The sequence below is a fragment of the Ictalurus furcatus genome, chromosome 17 (assembly GCF_023375685.1).
Source record: "Ictalurus furcatus strain D&B chromosome 17, Billie_1.0, whole genome shotgun sequence".
Lineage (NCBI taxonomy): Eukaryota > Metazoa > Chordata > Actinopteri > Siluriformes > Ictaluridae > Ictalurus > Ictalurus furcatus.
In genome coordinates, this window is record NC_071271.1 from 6888099 (window position 1) to 6910924 (window position 22826).

The following is a 22826-nucleotide window of genomic DNA, read 5'->3' on the forward strand; positions in this document are numbered from 1 at the left end:
GACACACACACACACACACACACACAGAAACACAGCACACACAAACAAGTCCTCAGATGACAAACATTCCCACCGACAGCATGCTGTTGATGTCGACACTCACAAAAAAAAAAAAAGGCAAACCACCCACCATGCATACTGACTACCTGTTGGCAAAAATATAGTTCATTTTATTTTTGTTGTTTTGTTTTTCCTTTGAAATCTCCCATCCTCATCTCAGGTTTCTTTACTGTAAGGTAAGGCAGGGATTTTTCTTGAAAACAAGCTATTCTGGTGTGTGACTGTCGTGTAAAACAAGCCCATCACTCCACGAGAAGATCAGCAGCCAGCTTGGTTGCTCCATTGCGTCAGCACTCCTCTCTCGCTGCTGAGCCGCTGCATGTTCAGTGTCTTCATCTTGATTGGAACGATAAGCATTTCCAGCAACAAAAAAAAAAAACAAACAACCTCAGTGCTATGCCATGTAGATGAAGGTGTTAATGTCCGTCTCATCACGCTTGATGTACTTGTGCTCAATCAGCCACTCGATCTGCTCCTTGATCATCTTCTTCTGGGGAAGGAACATGTTTTTCAGGATCTCCACTAGCTCGGTCTGCAGCTGGGCATTAGTGATCTTCTTTCGCATCTTCATAATTTGTATAATGGCCTCCTGCAACATCAAAAGCGAGAAAAACTGTAACAAAACAAATCTCTCTTGGTGGGGAAAAAAAAAACCCAGCACACCATCGCATTCAATGGAAATCTCTGAAAGGTTCAGTTACATAACATTCCTTTCTTACAAACACAGTGTCTAAAGTACATTTAACGCTTAAACCGGTAGAGTTTAGTCAGTTTCTACCTACACAATTGGACATTTCAAAGTGGTTATATTTTGTCTATTGTCTCTAGAACTGTAGGCAGTCTCTGTTCCAATGAGCTGCTAAATCATTTACGTTAATGCATGTGATTGGATAAAGTACAACAGATAGTCTGTTACAGAAGCTGCATCGGTTCATACTAATAAAACTGGTGAACTATGACCATCTTTTCCAGATGTTAATCGGCTCTGCATCTGTTCTCTTGGATCGACTGAAATACTTAACGAGGTCCACATCTGGACCGTGCTCCGCCAGTTGATGATCCTTGCAGCAGTTTATGAAACAACATCACGAACTTCCATGAAACATTTTCCCATCAAAATGATTACATACCTGTGTTCTTAATATTCTTAGTTGAACAATGCCTTCATTCTCTTCCTCTCTCATTCGCTCCGTAGTCAACTGTAAGCGGCCAATCAGGTTAATCTTCCCCCTCTTCTGCACCTTGGAGTTTTTTCTGATGAGCAAAACAGTGAACGCTGTAGCACCAGGACTCTACTTAACCCATTTACTCTGATAAAATCAATGTAAAACATTTATATATATATATATATATATATATATATATATATATATATTTATATATTTAAAAAAAAAGGTAAATAATCAAAAAGGAGATACACACATCAAGGAGAATTCCTGGTTAACGAAGAACAATGTACTATCTGTGAAGTCTTTGGGAGAGCTCACTTGAGGTTCATATGAAAGCACCTGCCGTTTGAGTTTTGGGAAGGCAACGAGAGACTAAAGGGAGAGAGAGAGAGAGAGAGAGAGAGAGAGATAAAGACAGAACAAACGTCAGCAATGTGCTTAAACCCACCGGCTACATAGATATGACTTTAGAACATGACAATTGTCACATTACCTCAACCACCATGCATTCAGAAACGATTCAAACCAGTTTCCTCATTTTTGTTAACCTACAGCCTTACTATAAAATTAATTACTTAAAATGGTTTGCCAATTATCTGCAAAAACACTCCATAATGAGAAATCACGAACCAAACTGAGGCATGACATTTACGCAAGTGTTCAGACTCTTAACTCGGTATTTTGTTAATACACCTATGCAGCAATTCTCTGAAGAACCGTTCAGGCTCTGTCAGGGTGGAAGTGGACGGTCAGTGTACGGCTATTTTCAGGTTTCTCCAGAAATGACATTTTCCATCAGGTTCGAGTTTGGTCGCTGGGCCGCTCAAGAGCGTTAATGGGAGCCATTCCTGTGGTTGTGTGTTTCGAGTAACTGTCATGTTGGAACTGGAAGTCCTGAGCTCTAATTCAGCAGATGAGATGCCTCATTTCTCCCCTGAATCGTGACAAGTTTCCATTCCCTGCTGCTGTGAAGCCTCCTCGCATCAGGACAGTGTGCTTCAGAATAGAGATGGAACTGGACATGTGATGAACCTGGTTTCCTTCAAATGTAGTGCTTAGCTTACAGGACAAAAAGTGTTCAATCTTGATTTCATCAGACCATAGAGTCTTGGTTTTCATGGCCCAGGAGCCCATCAGGTGCCAAATGAACAATCACATGACTTTTACTGATTTACATTTCTCTCTGGCCACTCGACTATCAAGGCCTGATTGGTGCAGTGCTGTACAGATGACTACCCCTCTGGTCAGTTCTTACATTTATCTCCACACAGGACTTTTGGAGCTCCATCAGGTGACCTTAAAATTCTTGGTCACCTCCCTGACTACAGCTCTTTTCACCATTTGCTCAGTTCTTCTCTTTTAGAATGATGGAAGCAGCCAGCGTTTCTTCAAGACCTTCAAAGCTGCAGACGCAAAAAGTTTTCAGTTCCCTTCCCCAATCCTGTCTTTGAGGGCTACAGACAATTCCTTTGGGTTGCAACTCTGCTTTGCCATGCAGACGTGTGCCTATCCAAATGATGTCCCATCAAACTGAATGTACATGTTACAATGAATTGAAAACTCTAAGAAACTATTTATTATGGAGTATTTTATGCAAATTCAGGAGTTTTTTTTGAATGCATTGTACACTTGCAATCAAAATTATTCGAACCCCATTGCAAATCAGGTTTATTGTCAAAATGTACAGACTTTCAGCTGTTTGCAATGGACAAATCAATGAAATACCAGAATTCATTGTGTTGAACTATTTGAATTGCTTTTGTTTGATTAGTTCATTGGAAACATCTGAAAGTCTGTACATTTTGACAACAAACCTGATTTGCAATGAAGGTCGAATAACTTTGATTGCAACTGTATAATTTACACATATATGGCCAAGCTTATAGAATATCTTTGAATACTGTAGCATAACAATATAATAAAGCGGGCACCGTGAAGACATGGTTTGCCAAAGTTGGAGTGGAAGAACTTCACTGTAACTGATGAACCACACCACCTGAGACTGAAAAATTCCACACTACACTGCACTTTGCATGTTCACCCCTCACCCAGAGTGTGCGTCTCAGCTCTGCATCAGGCAGCTCAGTGGCAAGCTTCAAGTTCTCAAAGCTGATCTTCTCTCTAGGTCTTTGGTTCCAGGCGAAAAGAACAGCCAGCTGGAAGGTTGTGACCTCCAAGTCATACTGACCCACTTCATTCTTAAATGTGATCTGTGGCAAAATAAATAAATAAATAAATAAAGAGGAGATACTTATTGGCAAGCGATGCCTCAAAAAACAAATTCTACAGAGAGAAAAATTTTATATATATATATATATATATAAATAAAACCCAACTCACAATGCCATTGGACATGAGGTGGTGCCAGTGCAGCTTTCTGCCACTGTGATTCTTTTTGTAAAAGTCTTCAACTTCAGGAATGAGGTCCTCCAGCTCAGTGGGAAGTGAAACAAAGACCTTCTCTGAGCTGCGCGACCATGCTCCAGCATTCAGGATCTTTATATTTACGGAGTCAGCTGCACCACAGGACACATAATTTGAGATATGAGAACCAGCCTTGTCTGGGTTAAACATGATCACAGATTAAAAATCTGTGCTTTAAAGTCACCTGGTAAAGCAAGCTTGTTGTGTTTATGCATCTCCTTGAAGACCTGGTTTAGATCCTCTGAGACTTTGATGTCCTGGAACATTCTAGCTAGCTTGTTGACATAATCGGCCGGCATACCAACTTCCTACAGAATGAGAGCAAGACATTTTAAAATAAAACCTAATCATAGGAACTTGAGAGAATCAGGAGCATTCCACCCATTATCTGATCCATTACGGTCGGTTTAAATAAAGAGAGCAGCATTTTCCTATCCTGATCTTTACCCTGAGCCATTCGACCATGTTCTCCTCAATCTCGCTGTCAGCGGAGATGTCCAGAATCAGCCTCCTGGTCAGGTGGGCTTTATGGTACCTCATAAACACGTCCTTATTCTGGACATATTTTAGCACCAGCAACTATAAAACAAAGCACGGGTTAAGTCTGACTTCCTTGGGAAAGAATGATTTTGTTGTGTAGTTCAACATGCTTTTTATAGGCCTTTACCACTTCTTTTAACTTCAGCTCGATCTCCTCAGACGTGAGCTTCTTACTGAGTGGCGTCTTCCTCAGCAGCATGTCACAGTAGTTGGCTAGCAGCTCTGGACACTTGGACTCGGGTTGCGTTTTGAGGCCCACTCTATATATAAATACAGAGCTGAATTACTAAACAAACTTAACTTGTGTAAGAGGCAAGTTAGCTGTACAGAGATACAGTGCTGTGAAAAAGTATTTAATTTCTTCTGTTTTTGTGTAGATCTCATACTAAAAAAAGTTTTAGATCTTCAAATGAAATACAACATAATACAAAGACAACCTGATTAACCACAATACAGCTTTTATTTTTTTTATTGAAGCAAAAAATGTTATTCAACACCCATCATCCATATGAAAAACTAATTGCCCCCTTAAACTTAAAATCTGGTTGTGCCACTTTTAGCAGCAATAACTGCAACCAAACACTTCTGATAACTGTAGAGAAGTCTTTCACTTACTTCTAGGACTAGGACTTACTCCTATGCTTTGGATAATTGTCTTGCTGCATAATCCAGTTGCGCTTGAGGTTCAATTTACGGACTGAAGACCAGACAGGATTGACCAGATACTGACTGAAGACCTTTAGGATTTTCTGGTAGAGAGCAGAATTCACGTTTCCCTCGATTATTGCAAGTTTCCCAGGTCCTGAAGCAGCAAAGCATCCCCACACCATCACACTACCATGGAGGCTGTGTGTCTTTCTGATAGTGGAGTCATGAACAGTGACCTTTATTGATGCACGAGAAACCTGTAGTTCCTTTGATGTTGTCATTTTGTGACTACCTGGATGAGTAGTTGCTGTGCTCTTGGATTAATTGTGGAAGGTCAGACACTTCTTGGAAGGTTCACTGCTGTGCTGAGTTTTTTCATTTGGAGATAATGGCTCTTGCTGTGGTTCTTTGGAGTCCCAGAACCTTTGAAATAGCTTTGTACCCCTTCCCAGACTGATGTACTTCAATCACCTCCTTCCTCATCATTTCTGAATTTCTTTCAACTTTGCCATAGTGTGTTACTGAGTAAGACCTTTTAACCAACCTCATGCTGTTGAAAAAGTTCTCTTTAAGTGTTGATTTGATTGAACAGGGTTTGCAGTAGGTCTGGTTGCATCTAGTCCAGCTGAACCCCATTATGAATGCAGTGTCATAGATTTGAGGAATTAGTAACTATGGGGGCAAATACATTTTCACACAGACCCAGTTGGTACTGGATAACTTTTTTGCTTCAATAAAATAACACTGACATTTAAAAACTGTATTCTGTGTTTACTCAGGTTGCCTTTGTTTTATCTTAGATTTTATTTTCATTTCTGAAACAATTTAGTACGAGAGATACTCAAAAACAGAAGAAATCAGGATGAGGTAAACACTGAACTTTTTCAGCATTTTCTAAATGCACAGCTGTTTTTGCTCACTCACCCCTTCTGTTTCAAAGGTAGCTCCAACTTAAATATTGTGGCATCATTCACAACCGCTTTGTACGCCTAGTAAAAATGAACAGTAGGTTATGTAATCAGCTTCCAGTAGTGTCTGTATTGCATATTTCATTCATCACTTAATAAACAGTCACTATTATAGGGGTTAGTATAAAACAGCAGGGCTGGGAGATATCTAAAAATATCCGCAGCAGGGCTGGGAGAGATCTAAAAATAGTTATAACAATAGCCTTTTGTAAAAAATAAATAAATAAATAAATAAATAAATAAAATTATATTATATATATATATATATATATATATATATATATATATATATATATATATATATATATATATATATATATATATTACCATGAGTACTCTGCTGTAAACACTGCTGTCTTACATATGGGGTTGGGATGTAATCAATTCTCATCTCTCTCTCTCTAGAAAATAAATATTTTTTATATATATATATATATATATATATATATATATATATATATATATATATATATATATATATATATATATATATATATATATATATATAGAGAGAGAGAGAGAGAGAGAGAGAGAGAGAGAGAGAGAGAGAGAGAGAGGAGAATTGATTACATCCCAACCCCATATGTAAGACAGCAGTAGACAGCAGAGTACTCATGGTAATCTTTTTCACATAGACCATACTAGATCCTTTTTTTAAATACTTTTTGCTAATGATAAAGGCTAAACGATCTCTTTTTGTGTTGTTGCGTTTTACTCAAGTTAAATTCGAAATTTTAGTTTAATTTTAGAAATGCTTCATTCTATATTCTGTAATAACTAAATGCCTAATAAATAAAAACCTTTATAATATATCCTACATTTGTCTTGTTTTTCATACATGATCACTTTGGGAGGGATTAATTTCCCCTCACAATGTCTGCTGTCTTTGGTAATAAAATGGATCTAGTTTCATCATGCAGAGTATGCAGTATAACTAAAAGAAGGTAAAATGTAAACTTTTCTGTACTATTTGTCTCTCAAAAGCTGTTACAAAATGTGCGAGATCATTGTCTGTCAAGGATTAGCACTGACTCAGTGTTCATCCAACATCATCCTATCGCCCAGCCCTAGTCTGCTGCAGTACTTAGATTATAGAGTCATTATTCTCATTAAACTGTAGTAAACGTTTAAGAGAGCCAGAGCATTAACACATATGCTGCAGTGCACTCACTTTATCTCTGGCTGTGAGGAATCGAGGATCGTCCTGGAACGCCTCCTTCACAAGTTTACTAAAGCGGTTGAACAGAGTGAGAAGCTGCTCCACATACTTCTCAGAATCCTGAACACAGAAATATTAGATCAGTATTTATTTATCACGTATTTTTTTTCCCCTCATTTATGTATTAATTCATATATATGTCATTCTTCCCCAAACTGCTGTCACAAAGCTGGAAGCACACAATTATAGAGGATGCCTTTGAAAGCTGTAGTATTACAATTTCCCTTCACAGGAACTAAGGGGCCCAGACCTGTTCCAGCATGACAACGCCCCTGTGCACAAAGCGAGATCCATGAAGACACGGTTTGCCAAGAACTCGAGCCCTGACATCAACCCCACTGAGCACCTTTGGGATGAACTGGAACACCGACTGAGCCCCAAACCTTCCTGCCTGAAATCAGTACCTGACCTCACTAATGCTCTAGTGGTTTAATGAGCACAAATCCCCACAGTCATGTTCCAAAATCCAGAGGAAAGTGTTTCGGCTTTAGCACCGTGTGAATGTTTCTTCCTGTTGTCATATTGTTGAAGAAATTTAAGAGCATTCTTCAATGAGAATTTCTTTCGGTACTTTCACAAACAAAAGTACTCTGAGAAAGAAACCCCATAGAAATCACGAACAATAGAAGTGCTCTGGAGAATAATTATTTTTCATTTCTCTTCAGCGGAAGAACGCAAATCTATCCAAAAAGTAAAAACACCCAGTGTTTGGATGTTTCCCCCCCTCCACTCACCGTCGTGATCGTCTCAGCAGCAGCAACCATGTCGGCCAGGCCAGCACTGATGATGTGTTCCTCCAGATCCTTAAGCATGGGTTCAATTCCACTGGGTACTTTATCCATCAGTGAGAACATCAGGTGAAGCTCTGTAATTGTACGTGGCATTGTGTAACATTTATAGCAACAAGACGACTAATCCTCAAAAGGAAATATTAAACCAGCTGCTCCAATACTCACTGTCAGTCTCATTGCGTTTAATCATGCCTGGACATTCTGCCAAGATTGTTTCTTTGAATGACGTCACCAGTGCATTTACACAACATTCCATAAGCTAAAAGAAAGGTTATTTCTCAAATCAGTAATTCGAAATTTCACTGGTTATGGTTCACAGATATAATAGAGGACATAGTTCTAAATACTCACTGCTTGAACAGAGTTACATTCACGTCGTGTCTCTAAATAGCGTAGTGCACGTTTTTCCTCCTCCCTTAATTTAGCGTCTGCCTGCAAGTGACAAACATGGCACCAAACATTTAAAAAAGCAAAAAGGTTATATAATCACAGGTATGCAATAGAACTTTTTAATGATTTCCATTACTAGTAAAATGGATAGCCTATAATATTATATATACATACACACACACACACACACACACACACACACACCCCCAGTCAAAAGTTTAGACACACTCTTTCTTTATTTTTCCCACACTGTTGAATAATAATAAATAGTCATCAAAACTCTGGAGTAACACAAATGGAGCTATGGGAATTATGTTGTGATAAAAAAGCCAAAATAAATCAATAATTTAATATTTTAGCATCTTCAAAGTAGACACCCTTTTTGGCTAGAATTTCCAGAAATGTATTCTTGGCATTTTTTCAACCGATTTCTTGAGGAATTTCCCTGAGATGCTTTTTAAACAGTATTAAAGGAGTTCACACCTACGCTGGACACTTATTGGCTGCTTTCTGGAATATTTCTCTCCGAGTCGTCCGTTTAAAAAATATTTATTTGTAAATAAAATGTTCGGATAAAATCAAAAAGGTTTTTAAGATCATGAGAAACATTTCAGTTTCAAGTGTCTCCAAACTTTTGACCGGTAGTGTATACACATAAAAGTTTAGAATAAGGATCAGTCTTTTATATCTATTTTCTTCACCAAAGACATGCACTATACGGCAAAATGTTTGAAGACACCTGACCATCACACCCATATGTGCTTGCTGAACATCCCATTGCATATTTAGCCCACTTTGCTGTTATAATAACCTCCACTTTCACCACTAGATTTTGGAGCATGGTTGTGGGGATTTGTGATCATTTAGCCACGAGAGCATTAGTGAGGTCAGGCACTTATGTCGAGTGAGGACTCCTGGGGTGCAGTCGGCGTTCCAGTTCATCCCAAAGGTGTTCAGTGGGGATGAGGTCAGGGCTCTGTGAAGGCCACTCGAGTTCTTCCACTCCAACCGGTCTTCGTGGAGCTCGCTTTGTGCATAGGGACAATGTCATGCTGCAACAGGTCTGAACCTCTTAGTTCCAATGAATGGAAATCTTAATGCTACACCATACCAAGGACATTCTATACAATTATGTTTCCAACTTTGTGACAACAGTTTGGTGAAGAACCACATATGGGTGTGATGGTCAGGTGTCCACATACTTTTGGCCATATAGTGTATTTGGAAAGGTGTATAAGCTTAGTTAAACACTACTGCAGACCACATTACCAGTTAATCTAACATGGGCTAGTAATTAATTTTGCATAAAGTATTACTCTGTTCTTAACTCCTATATTCTCATCCCCTATACTCCAGCCAGTTAAGTGCTAATAAACTATGAGGGAATCATTTATTACACGAAGTTATGAGTGGAATTTTAGTGATTTTTATTTAGCGCTAATTTAGTCGTGGCCAATTCCCATCCACGTCAGGTCAACTACATCTTCTACTACATCTAGCATAGCTGTTCATATGAATTGTGGTCTAAAGCCTAAGTGTTTTTAAGTGATACCATCCTCAGTAAACCAAATGATCTTTAGGCTGCACCATTTAAAGAACTCCATAGTTGTCATGAAGGTGCATCAGACATGGCAACGTAATCGAAGGGACAGGTGTACACGCGTAGGCAGGTGCACCTTTTGTCAAGGAGTCGCAATTTACAATAAAACGCCCACACAGAATCATAACCCGCTGCCTTATTATTATTTTTTTTTTACTGTAAACCTCTTACATATTTCATGTAGTTTTGGACTCCATTTTGTTGCAGGTAGGAAGGAGCCTGTGTCCTGTAGAACCTCTCAGTGGAGTCCAGGTAGGCCTTCTCAAAATTATCCCTGTAGATCTGCAGCTTATCATCGGGGTTGGAACACAGGTTCACTGTGAAAATGGTTACAATTAGGGATCTTCATGTAGAGTTAACACATATACTCACATATTTGCTGTCTCTCTCTCTCTCTCTATCCATCTCTCCCTCTCGCTCTCATTCAATTTGTACTACAGCAGCTCTTCTGTGGGATCGGACCAGAGACTCTAGCCTTCGCTCCCGATAAACATCAGTTAGCCTTGGGCACCCATGACCCTGTCACCGGTTCACCAGTTGTCCTTCCAACCACTACATACCGGGAACACCCCACAAGACCTGGCGTTTTGGAGATGCTCTGATCCGGTCATCGAGCCAACACAATTTGTACCCACAACAAAGTCGCTCAGATCCTTACGCTTGCCCATTTTTCCTGCTTCCAACACATCAACTTCGAGAACTGATTGTTCACTTGCTGCCTAATAAATATACCCCACCCCTCGACAGGTGCCACTGTAACAAGATAATCAATGTTATTCACTTCACCTCTCAGTGGTTTTAACGTTACGGCTGATCGGTGTATATCCTACCACAGCGTGGTAAATATGTAACATGACCGACAGGTTAATATTAATGCACCCGTTATAATAGGTTGCTTCTATAGTAACACATGCACAATGACTTGCGTCATGGAACATCAACCCCCCATATCACCCCCCCAGCCTTGCACTTTTTTTTTAGTATAACAGCACGATCTGTTGTGTGTTATTCCTTGCATAATAAATATACCAGCATTAGACCAAAAAAGCGTGGTTATATAAATATTCTAGCAAAACACAGACTTGACCTTAATCCTACAAAATTGATACAACACCTCCAGTATTAAATACTGTGCAGTAAAAACGAATGCAGAGTTTCCAAATGCTTTTGTCCTTACCATAAGACTCGCGCACTCCGATGACCAGCTGAGAGTCGAAAGCCTCTCCGAGTCTTTCGGCATGGACCAGCTTCATTGCACTATCCTGCAGTCTGTTCTTGATGTTGGAAAAAATGGATTCGTTCCAAGTGTCCAACATCAGCTAGGAATGGATACAGGAGTGAAAACAAACTTCGCGTCACACATCGCACACGTTTACTGCTTAAACGCCGAGCTGACCGCTCGCGTTCTCCTGCTCTCTCCCTGCTCACCTTCCGCACGATGCTGTCCTCGACGTTCGACTTCTTGTTGCTGCCTTGCTTCCCCATCAGAGTGATCTCAAGCTGGCAAAATGGCTTAGGTAGTATATCACACTGAGTGAAGAACTTCCTCCACTCCACGATGTAAGCCTTGAGGAGGGCCGTGTCATCTTGGTGACTGAGCACCCTCTGAAGAGCATGGCAGTGGAAAAAAATCAGGATTAGAGGATCATTCAAACTGGTGGGGGAAATTATCTTTGAAGATAAAAATGAGGTTTTGAAGATAAAAAAAAACAAAAAAAAAAACAGCCCTATCCAGATACTGCATGTGTGATATTTGTATTAATGTGTACTTCTCTCTTCCATGATAAAAAAAAACTCTCGAGAATGGACGGCAATCAAATTAACACAGGATGAGCGAATTTCTACCGGGATGTCTTTCCTACAAATCCAGATGTGTGTGCCATTTGTTGTTTTATATGCTTTAGTGATTAGTAATGACAGGGATGTCTATTCCGACTGGACTAATATCATCAGAGCTCATAGTTAAAAAACAAACAAACAAAAAAACGGAGGTAATTTGATCTGTATTTTTTCCAGAGGAGGAAAACAAAACAACACTGACATGGGACTGAGTAGCACCTTCAAATGATGGAATTACTGCAGGATGCCATGTTAATCTAATCTCTTCTACATCGAGCTTGTGTTTAAAAGTTAGTTAGCATGCCATGAACACTTTTCCCCAGTCAATTATTTTTTTTAGTCAATTTCCACCCAAACAGCAAGGACAAAAATGCTGAACGTGGCATATAACCAGTCTGCCGCTGGGTTCGCCGACATCGCAGATTCTACAGTTTGGCTAGGTTCACGCTTGTTTTTGCTTGCATACGTTCTAGCCCGTACACCGCGTCACAAATAGTCAAATAAACAGCAACATGACTGATGTACTAATTTTTAGCACAGCAGTAACTGGTTTGGGAGACAGTCAGTGTTCATGACATGAATTTCTCATGTCAGGAAGCGCAGTGTAATAATTGACCAAAAAAACACAAAACCCCACAGATGCTCAGACTGAAGCTGCGTTCACATTACAAGCTTTACTGCACAATTTACAATTTCGATTTGTGCTCATCTTGGCAGTAAGTTACATTTGGAACTGTGACTTTAATGTGAATGCTCCTCTCCTCTGAAATCTTTGGATATCTGTGCTCCATAATTCACACGCATCAAACTGTATTTGTGAGACGATCCATGACAGTAGAAGAAACAAATCAAATGTGCTCATAGCCCAAGCCTGCAGCACAATTTTCTCAGTTTGTTTTCTCAGCCGGCTGTACACTATCAGGTCGAGAAGGTGAAGAAAAAGACCAGATGGCTAGCTTTTTGCAGCTACTGCTGACACTGAGTGATGAGGAGTCAGGAGCAGTGGGATCACAGTGCTGAGGGAGTCACTGAGCATTTATACGGGAGAATATTTCTTTATCATTGTAGCCACAGTTCTTGGGCAACTGTTTCGAACGCAACTCTCTAAATAGCCAATAACCACCACAAGTAAATTGTCAATTTCCCCCCATCCTTCCACTGAATGCAGTCCCCACAGGTGCTGTCCTCCATGTTTGCCATGATGATGACAGCAAATATGCAGTGACGCTGGGAATTTCTCTCACACGGCTCCTTATTGGATCTGCCTCCAATATAGGCCCTCGTACGGAAGTGGTGCGGGTCTGATTTTAATTTGAATCACTTCAGCCTGGTAATGTGAACACAGCTTGGCCTAGCTTGAATCTGAAATCTGATTTGAATTTGAATCACTTCAGCCTGGTAATGTGAACACAGCTTGGTCTAGCTTGAATCTGAAATCTGATTTGAAACCACGTACGACTCTGGCCTGAAGTGTCCCCCCCCATATAAACAAAAACAACCAAACAACAACAAAAACATGATCTTCCTTACCGCCTGGGCTTGCTTTATAAAATCTAAAATGTCCTCCTTAAGAGCCTGGTGAATCTTTGCTGGGCCTTTGTCATCCCATAGACAGACTGCATGAACGTCTCTATGGCAGAAAAAAAAAGCAGAAAAAGACAGCATTAAGATGGACATTTCAGGCAAATTTAAAGAGTAAGATTAGACCAAGTCTGATAATCAGCATCAAATTCAATGAAAGAATCTTACGAGAACAGATCGAACCACTGCTGCTTCGTTACAGACTCCTGGCGAAGTAACTTCAGGACAATTGGACGCATCAGATCCCACTTGTCCTCAAACTGGAGGGACCCTTTGTTCTGAGAAAGATCAAAATGGCTTCATTAAAACACCACAGTATTTATTTATTTATTTTTTAAACTAACGTTTGCCGGGCCTCATTTTTGTAGCGCTCTATTGAATAACGCTACAGTTAATCTTTCTGGAGAGCGGACACTTGCACATCACTGACATTCTCACACGGACATTCGCACAGTCAACAAGACGTCACTCAAACTTCTGTTAAAAAAATAAATATCAGAGGAGCGATGGCAGGGTGCTTTGAGACAGTTTGTGTTCACGTGTCAGATGAAATCGTAAGCGTTGGGATCGGATCAGAATCAGGTCAGGTTTGTCATTTTCTGATGCACGGAAATTTGGAACGAATCCCAGAACTGGCAGATAGCCGCTAGTGGTCTGAATCCTTAAAGGAAAAAAATAAAAACATCTGAAGGGCTTGTGTATTAATCTTTAAAATGAACATGTGATCTTGCATGACAGATTTATTTTATAAATAAATTCTGAATGGACTTTATTTTTTTTTCCCTAAATAAACTTCTTTCATGACGTGTTGTTTCACATCCCAGTGATTGTGCCATCTAGCTCTTGCTTCTCTTCTACCGAAAGAGTGATGCAGCAGAGCTTTAGTCCTTTAGTCTGTCCAGCTCTCTCACCTCTTCATCTAGACACTCTGCTCAAACTGATCAGCTACCAAAGCTTCAACTTTCATGCTAATATACCGCACTCAATGCCATTGTATACGTGCATCTTATAAACAGTCATCGGAGGCTATGCTGTAACTCGTCGCAAAACAGCGTTGTACAGCTACACTGAATTCTTTAACTTTAAGCCCAGGATTTGTTGTCTCCATAACTTCCATGTAAGATAGGAGCAAAACCTGACCGTTACCATTATGTTCAGAAGTACGAAGAGGCCATGCATTATTACTCAATTATTATCACTCAAGCTGAAATAGCTCTACGTTTGTCAGAGATTGACAACTTCCACATCCGTGTCCGACATGTGAGAAGGACCCCTCTCTCTTAACGCGGAGATAAAGTCCATCTCAGCAGAGGGTAATGATTAAATTCATGATGGCAACTGCAAAGACAAAAACATGAATGTGACACTAGTCCCAATCACAAAGGTGCGAGATTTTCTCATGATAAAATTACGTTGTGAGAAAACAGCTTTTTGTTATGCGGCGATTATGAGAAAATGAAGTCGTTATCACAACAAAACAAAAAAAACAATAAGAAAGAAAAAAAAAAAAGATCATGCATGGCCTCTTAGGGCTTCTGTACATACGGTGATGCTTGAAAGTTTGTGTAGTTTCTGTATTTCTGCATAAATGTGACCTAAAACATCAGATTTTAAATTATTAAACAAATGAGACAAAAATATTATACACAGTCATTTACTTATAGAGGAAAATGATCCAATATTACATATCAGTGAGTGGTAAAAGTATGTGAACCTTTGCTTTCAGTATGTGGTGTGACCCCCTTGTGCAGCAATAACTGTAACTAAACATTTCCGGTAACTGTTGATCAGTCCTGCACATCGGCTTGGAGGAATTTTATCCCGTTCCTCAGTACAGAACAGCTTCAGCTCTGGGATGTTGGTGTGTTTCCTCACATGAACTGCTTGCTTCAGGTCCTTCCACAACATTTCTGGATGTTGACTTGAGCATTCCAAAACATTAACTTTATTCTTCTTTAAACATTCTTTGGTAGAACGACTTGTGTGTTTAGGCTCACGGTCTTGTTGCATGACCCACTTTCTCTTGAGATTCAGTTCATGGACAGGTGTCCTGACATTTTACTTTATAATTCTCTGGTATAATTCAGAATTCATTGTGCCGTCAATGATGTCGAGTCGTCCTGGTCCAGATGCAGCAAAACAGACCCAAACCATGATACTACCACCACCGTGTTTCACAGATGGGATAAAGCTCTTATGCTGGAATGCAGTGTTTTCCTTTCTCCAAACATAATCCTTAGTTGCTTAGAAGTTACACAGGCTCCTTTGTGACCTCATGGACTATTACACGTCTTGCTCTTGGAGTGATCTTTATTGGTCGACTCCTGCGGAGGGTAACAATGGTCTTACATTTCCTCCATTTGTACACAATCTGTCTGAATGTGGATTGGTGGAGTCCAAACTCTTTAGAGATGGTTTTGTAACCTTCTCCAGCCTGATGAGCATCAACAACTATTTTTCGGCGGTCCTCAGAAATCTCCTTTGTTCATGCCACGATACACTTCCACACACATGCGTTGTGAAGATCAGATTTTGATAGATCCCTGTTCTTTAAATAAAACAGGGCGCTCACTTACACCTGATTGTCATCCCATTGATTGAAAACACCTGGCTCTAATTTCACCTTCAAATTAACTATTAATCTTAGACGTTCACATACTTTTGCCACTCTCCGATATGTGATATTGGATCATTTCCCTCAATAAATAAACGACCAGGTATAATATTTTTGTCTCATTTGTGCTCCCTGTCCACTTTTAAGACTTGTGTGGAAAATCTGATGATGTTTTAGGTCATATTTACAGGAAATTCGAAGGGGTTCACAAATTTTCAAGCACCGCTGTATGTCTGGGATGGCAGCCTTTCTCCTCTTGTGGCCTCAGCACTGCACACAACCATTAACTTCTCCCAAGAACAAGAAAATACAACACCAACCAAAAAATCTGCACCGGCATCACGAAACACATCACAAATATTTGAATCTAAACCTATTTAAAGAGTTTCAGGGTGGAGTTTTGCTTCAAATCAAGCCCTTTAACCAGCTCTATGCCTGCAGTGTATTCTCCATCTGAGCCACTTTCCAGAAAATCTTCTGACAAATATAGCAATGTAAAGTAGGTGACAGCTGACAGGGGAACTTGGTTCATTTATGAGGGTCCAAAACTCGTTTAAAAACACTTCACCATGTCAGTTATGTAACAACAGTTTTTAATAAACTGTACCGCATCGTTACAGAGGAACTTTTTCTTAAAGGCTCTGTAAATGTAAAGAGCAGCGGAGGCGTTAGCTAGGCTAGGCTAAGCTAAACTAAGCTGCAGATAAAATCTTTCATGTTAGTGAATGAAAGGTTTAACACGAACCTAATATCTGCTAAGTCGCCCCGTTTTTGTTTAAGCGAGGAAGAATTTATGTAAAACTTTCAAATGCATTCATAATCAGAATATTTACTTGCTAGTGCTGCTAACCGGCATCAAATTATTGAAACCATCCCAGGCAGCTACTTCGCTAACTATCAATCTAACTGCTAATCCACCGCAGATTAACTACATCCAAACTAATATGTGCGATTATGTAAAAATTGCGCGTCTGCAGAGCAAAGAGTAAAGACGACGGACAGAATATAGCTCTGAATCAATAATACAAGGAATAATATCACTGTTTGCTAGCTATTAAGATAAAATGGGCCAATACTATGCTTGAATGCTAGCTAGCTAGCTAGCTGTGCGGCATTATTTTCCCCACCCGTATTCCAAAAGAAAGGGGGGGGGTCGCCTTCAGGCGATTGGATTGGCCAGTAATTCCAACTCACGTCCTGGAGCGCAGAAGGTATTAACCAATCAGAGAGCCGGACACATATGACTAACCAATCGTAGCGAGGAATGCCACATTCGTCGGAATACAGGTGCGGGGGGAAACGGTCGTTGATGTTCGTTCACTAGCAAAACAGCTCGGCTAATCAGTCTTTAGTCAACTACCTGGCAGAAAGTGGTTTTGCAGGAAGGTACCCAAGCAAAACTCTCACGTATAAAACACAAGAAGAAATAATTCCTCGAGTTTTCAGCAAACACGCAGAGCGCCAGTTACTGATGCACAATAGGAAACAATCGAGCTGTAAGGTCTTACCTTTAACAAATTAGACATCGCCATATTTCCTTAACTTACTCTCCCTCTTGATCTCGCGAGTGTTGAAGTGCATGAGAATAGAGAGGGTTTAGGTAGACACATGTAGTTTCTTCATGGCAGCTGAACGGAAATACTAGACTGTCTCGAAATACATACATACACATACACACACACACACATATATATATATATATATATATATATATTTACATATATATGTAAAACACAATGAACACTATTCATGGGGCTATCTGTCATGAGGTGTCCAGGTAACTACCATTTGTGTGTGGATTTGTTATATACAGGTGAATCTAAAAAAACTTTGAATATCGTGGAAAAGTTTGTTTTTTCCCCCGTAATTTAATTAAAAAAGTTTAATATATTCTAGATTCATTACACAAAGTGAAATATTTTAAGCCTTTTTTTTTTTTTTTTAAATCTGAATAATTATGACTTAAAGCTCATGGAAATAATAATAATAAAAAATCCAGTATCTCAAAATATTAGAATAAAGAATTTATAATACAGAAATGTCGACCTGAGAAGAGCTGTAATCAGCTAATTAACTCAAAACACCTGCAACGGTTTCCTGAGCCTTTAATCTCTCAGTCTGGTTCGGTACACACAACCACAATCATGAGGAAGATGAAAGTAAATTTTGCATTTCATTTGGAAATCAAGGTCCCAGAGTCTGGAGGAAGAGTGGAGAGGCACAGTTCCAAAAAAAGTTCAATTTAAAAAAAAAAAAAAAATTAAATTACAGAAAAAAACTTTTCCATGATATTCTAATTTTTTGAGATGCACCAGTATTTTCATTTTCACAGGGGTAGTAAAGTGTAAAATCACACGAATTGAGCAATTTTTGCAACAGTCATGATATTAAAGTGTGGTGTTTGGAAATTAGTGGAGCAATTGCACTGTCACAGCTCCGGTTCTGGGACTGAGTTCATGTATAGAGTGTGGGTTAAACCTGGCTGTGCCACTTGCTTATTTTGAATCTCAATTGCTGGGTCACTTATAAATCATACACCTGCCACCAGATGTCACTGTATCTGACCTTTAACCTAGCTTCTTTTAAACTTGCTGGAGACAGGGTTCAGCACAACACAACCAAATACTGGCACCAAGAAGGATATTACTGCAAACTGGAATACCTCCAAGTGGGTAGGGTGTACCTTCAAATGGGAGGATCATAACAACAGATGGGAGGGTCATAACTCCAAATGGAAGGGTCATAACTCCAAATAGGAGGGCATAACTCCAAATAGGAGGTAATAACTTCAAATGGGAGGGCATAACTTCAAATGGGAGGCCAAAACATTAGATGGGAGGGCATAACTCCAAATGGGAAGGTCATAACTTCAAATAGGAGGTCATAACTCCAAATGGGAGGGCATAATTCCAAATGGGAAGGTCATAACTCTAAATGGGAGGTCATAATTTCAAAGAGGTCATAATTGCAAATAGAAGGTCATAACTGCAATTGGCAGGGCACAATTTCAGATGGGAAGGGTGTAACTCCAAATGGGAGGGCATAACTCCAAATAGGAGGTCATAACTCCAGATGTCATAGTGGGGTCATAATGCCAAAAGCCAGATGTCAAAATGGGGTCATAAGAGGTCATAATGTCAAATGGGAGGGTCATAATTCCAATGGGAGAGCATAACTGTAAAAGGGAGGCTCATAACTCCAAATGGGTGGGTCATAAAACTAAATTGGAAGGTCAGAACTCCAGGTGGGAGGGTCAGAACTCAGAATGGGAGGGCCAGAACTCTCTTAACTGCTTCCCTATTGGTTGTTAACAAGTCCAGTGGGTTTTCTGTTATGCAGAGTTCAGTGTTTATTTTTGATCTTGCATGCAGTCAGTTGTTTGAGTAAATTCACAGACTGCAATATGATTTAGATTTTTTAATAATCTAAAATATGTGCAATTACATGGGCTTGATCCACTTTGTAGTCTAATGCAAGTATCCTAATATTTCATGTTAAAGGTCTAGTGAAAATGCATTTGTGTGAAAACTGTGAAATTGAAAGCATGACTAAAAACAAGAATGCTAACTGTGATATTTTTTTTCTGGAAAAATAAGCAAAATGAAGGAATGTTGTCATTATTAAGTAGTGATCACATCAGCTATGTACTTTTTCTCGCGATCTGTGAGGGAAATTACTAATTTTCACTTTGTAATAGTTTTGTTCTTTTTCTGATCATCTGAGGATAACGCCTAAGAAGGCCATGTCATGTCACTGAGATCAGTAAAGAATGTTTACCTGAAAAAAAATTCGGAATTCGGAATTCGATGGAGTAGGACGCGAAGTTGGAGGCTCCTGCTGATTTCGATTTAAATTGTAATTAATTAGTGCTTTTCGGTCATACAATATATTTTGACTTATTCTACTCTGTTTCCTTGTTTGCAATTTTAACTTTGTGGTATGTTAAAATGTCTGGAAAGAACACGAAAACCTGGGGTAGCATTCAGACACGACTGAGGCCAAGTGTGCGCACCGTGAGTGAGTCCCCTTCTCTCCCTGAATCCACATCGCCGAGCGGTGACCCTGACTTCACCGCACTCAGGCTCGAGCTGCTGGCTTTACTGAGGAAGGACATCGCCGATATTTTTAAAAAGCAGCTCCAGAAGCTCCAGGAGACTCTCGGGGATGCGCTGTCTACTATCCAGCTTGACCTGCAGGCCGTGAAAACACAGCTGGCTAGTGATAAAGTTTCTACCGAGGCTACCATATCAACACTGAAAGGTACTGTTGGGGAAACGGAGCACGCTCTCTCCGGTTGCACCAAAGACATAGTTTATATGAAGACTACTATCGAGTCTCTCACTGCGACCGTGACTCAATTAGAGAATAAATGTGAGGATTTGGAGTCGAGGTCACGGCACAATAATGTTAGGATAGTGGGAGTTCCAGAGGGCGCTGACACCTGTACAACTGCTGCTGTAGCGGCCTTGTTAAAAGAAGCGTTTGGTCTGGAGAAGGAGCCGGTTTTGGACTGGTCCCACCGGACCCTTCAGCCGAAGCCCAAACGACCACGAGCTATTGTGTGCAGATTCCACTATTACAGTGACTGTGTTGACATTTTACGCCGTGCGAGAGAGATCCAGCGGATTAAAGTGAGGGATTTGACCATCTCCGTTTTCCCTGACTACACAGCCAAGACAGCCCGGGACCGGGCCGCATTTAACGAGGTTCGGCGTCAACTTCGTGGTATTGAGGGCGCTCGCTATGGAATACTTCACCCAGCTCGGCTTCGCATTACATATAACGGTGTTCAGAAGGACTTTATTTCAGCGGAGGAAGCAGAGACTATGTTAAACTCTTGATATCGGGGTGAACTGCATCACCTACACAGCAGAGTCTTTTTCGCTCTTCTTTTATTTTTATTTTTTGCACTTGGCCTTCCAGCTCTACAGAATTCGGATTCTTATTGAAGATATTGTCATTGCATTACTTCACCTAGATTTTGTGGACTTACTCCTCTTAAGATTTACTTCTGTATTAATGTGCTTCTCTGTTTTGATGCTCTGACCGGGTTAGAGTTTCTGTTTATTTAATTTTGTTAGTGTTATCTCCTCGGCTTTACGTGATACACTGTTATATTATTTTTTACAAGTCTTTAAAAGGTAAGGACATTATATTTATTGTGTGCAGACTGTTTTTCAGTCTTGGTAATTTTGTTGGTTAGTTCATCTTACTCTCCGAGTTGTTTTCACATTGTGGACAACGTTAGGTTTCTGTAGGATACACTGCTGTCTCATTTGTTTATGGAGACTTTGGGTGTGTGGGTGTTTGGAGGATTGTGAGAGTAAGCAGAACATGCCAATGCTTTGAAGGATGTAATGTTATTTAATTGCGAATCTGTTTTTAGAGGATTTAAACCTAACATGGTGAACAAATTATATTATAGAATTCAGGCAATTATACTGGGGTTATCTCATACAGTGTAGCAAGTAATAATTTGGAAAGACCTTTGTAATATCACAGTCTAAATCTGGATTTAAAGAGAAGCAAATTAGTAAATGAATCACATGTAAATGAATCATACGTAAATGAATCATACGTAAATGAATCACATGAAAATGTATCACTTGAATATGAATCACATGAAAATGAATCACATGAAAATGATTCACATGAAAATGAATCACATGAAAATGTATCACTTGAATATGAATCTCATGAATATGAATCTCATGAAAATGAATCACATGTAAATGAATCTCATGTAAATTCATATGAAAATTAATAAATAAATTAAAGACAAAGAATGTTTACCTGCTTACAGAGACACAAACATGTTCTTCTGTTCAAGGTTCATATAAACATCTTCCAAGATCCTAAAACAAAGCCTGTTTGAACTGCCTCAAACCGCTTCTTATCAGTACACAGAAGTGTGTCATACTCTGCTTTTCATATATATAGTAGTGGTTCAGCACAAGCGCTTCAGAGCGCTCTCATTATTCTATCCTGTATTAACCATCTTTCTGTAATAAACCTTTTTACCTTCAGAGGACAAGTCAGCGACTGTGTCTAATTTCCACGACAATTTGGTGTCTCTGGCTGGGCTGCGAGAGTCTTTTCAGCTTTTCTGGACAACAAGCAAACCGGAGGACGCTCGTGAAAAGTTTCACCCTGAAGTACGTGTTGGCGTAGGCGATTTTTCCTTTGTTGTGCAGAGCGAAAGACCGATGCAGCCTTACCACTGACTGGTAGAAATCATCAAGAATTTAGAATTAGAATGAGAATTTTATGAATTTTATATTTACATGGACAGCAGTAATCTAATTATTGACCTTACTCTGAGTAAGATAATAATGTGATTAAGGTGTTTACATGAGTCACTTTTAGAATAATCCTTTCATGTACCCGTTTTACATGTTATAGAACATAATTAGATTAACGGCACACGTCATTACGTCACCGCGCCAAACACCCAAACTATCAGTTAGCTCACAAAGAACAGGAATATATGCACATACCCACATCCAACATTAGTCAGACTGACAAATCACAAATGTCTGAAGCAGTCATGACCCTTAACCTTTTAAAGTATAATGCCTCTCCTTTTACACAGTTACCATGTATAACTCTTGTAGTTAACAGACAAAGTGTCATATTTTTGGTAGATTCAGGAGCAACGTATTCAGTAATAAAACACTGCAAATTAAAAGAATCCTTGAAAATGAGTTCACGGTCACTGCACTCCATGGGCGTGACAGGACATTCAGTATTAGAACGTTTCTCTGAACAGCTGGTTTGTGAATGTGAAAATGGGAAAAGAGTAACCCAACAATTCCTAATTTCATCTTTATGTCCAGTAAATCTACTGGGCAGGGACTTAATGTGTGTTTTACACTTAAATTTGATGTCCTCACCTCAGGGAGCAACAACAACTGATGACTCATCTTTGGGAACTTTATTTGTTAAAGAAACAGAGCTCTGTGTTTATCAGTGGTCCATGCATA

The 22826-nt window shown here is 39.6% G+C and overlaps 1 protein-coding gene across 3 annotated transcripts; it reads right to left on the reverse strand.

Annotated features, from left to right (window-relative positions):
• Positions 1 to 149: 149 nt before the first annotated feature.
• cul5a (cullin 5a) lies at positions 150 to 22243 on the reverse strand. 3 transcript variants are annotated; one of them, XM_053646599.1, is made up of 21 exons: positions 22195 to 22243; positions 21865 to 22067; positions 17352 to 17489; positions 13398 to 13507; positions 13179 to 13278; positions 11238 to 11414; positions 10987 to 11128; positions 9981 to 10126; positions 8171 to 8251; positions 7985 to 8078; positions 7763 to 7893; positions 6981 to 7088; positions 5766 to 5830; positions 4321 to 4453; positions 4101 to 4232; positions 3838 to 3961; positions 3570 to 3745; positions 3278 to 3439; positions 1483 to 1601; positions 1191 to 1314; positions 150 to 649 (listed from the first exon to the last, which is right to left on the reverse strand). In XM_053646599.1, exons 3-21 carry the CDS (start codon positions 17373 to 17375, stop codon positions 455 to 457), a joined length of 2343 nt encoding a protein of 780 aa, XP_053502574.1. In that variant the 5' UTR covers positions 17376 to 17489; positions 21865 to 22067; positions 22195 to 22243; the 3' UTR covers positions 150 to 454. The 3 variants fall into 3 exon arrangements, with proteins under 3 accessions (XP_053502574.1, XP_053502573.1, XP_053502575.1); XM_053646598.1 differs by lacking the exons at positions 21865 to 22067; positions 22195 to 22243 and adding an exon at positions 19856 to 19959; XM_053646600.1 differs by lacking the exons at positions 17352 to 17489; positions 22195 to 22243 and having other exon boundaries at positions 21865 to 22126.
• Between the last annotated feature and the right edge of the window lie 583 nt (positions 22244 to 22826).

Excerpts from the sequence above, each read along its gene's own strand:
- cul5a (XM_053646599.1), bottom strand. The coding sequence starts at position 17,375 with ATGGCGATGTCTAATTTGTTAAAG. Across the intron at positions 3,962-4,100 it reads ACATGGTCGAATGGCTCAGG|GAAGTTGGTATGCCGGCCGA; the intron begins GTAAAGATCAGG and ends CTCATTCTGTAG. Across the intron at positions 3,440-3,569 it reads ACCTCATGTCCAATGGCATT|ATCACATTTAAGAATGAAGT; the intron begins GTGAGTTGGGTT and ends ATTTTGCCACAG.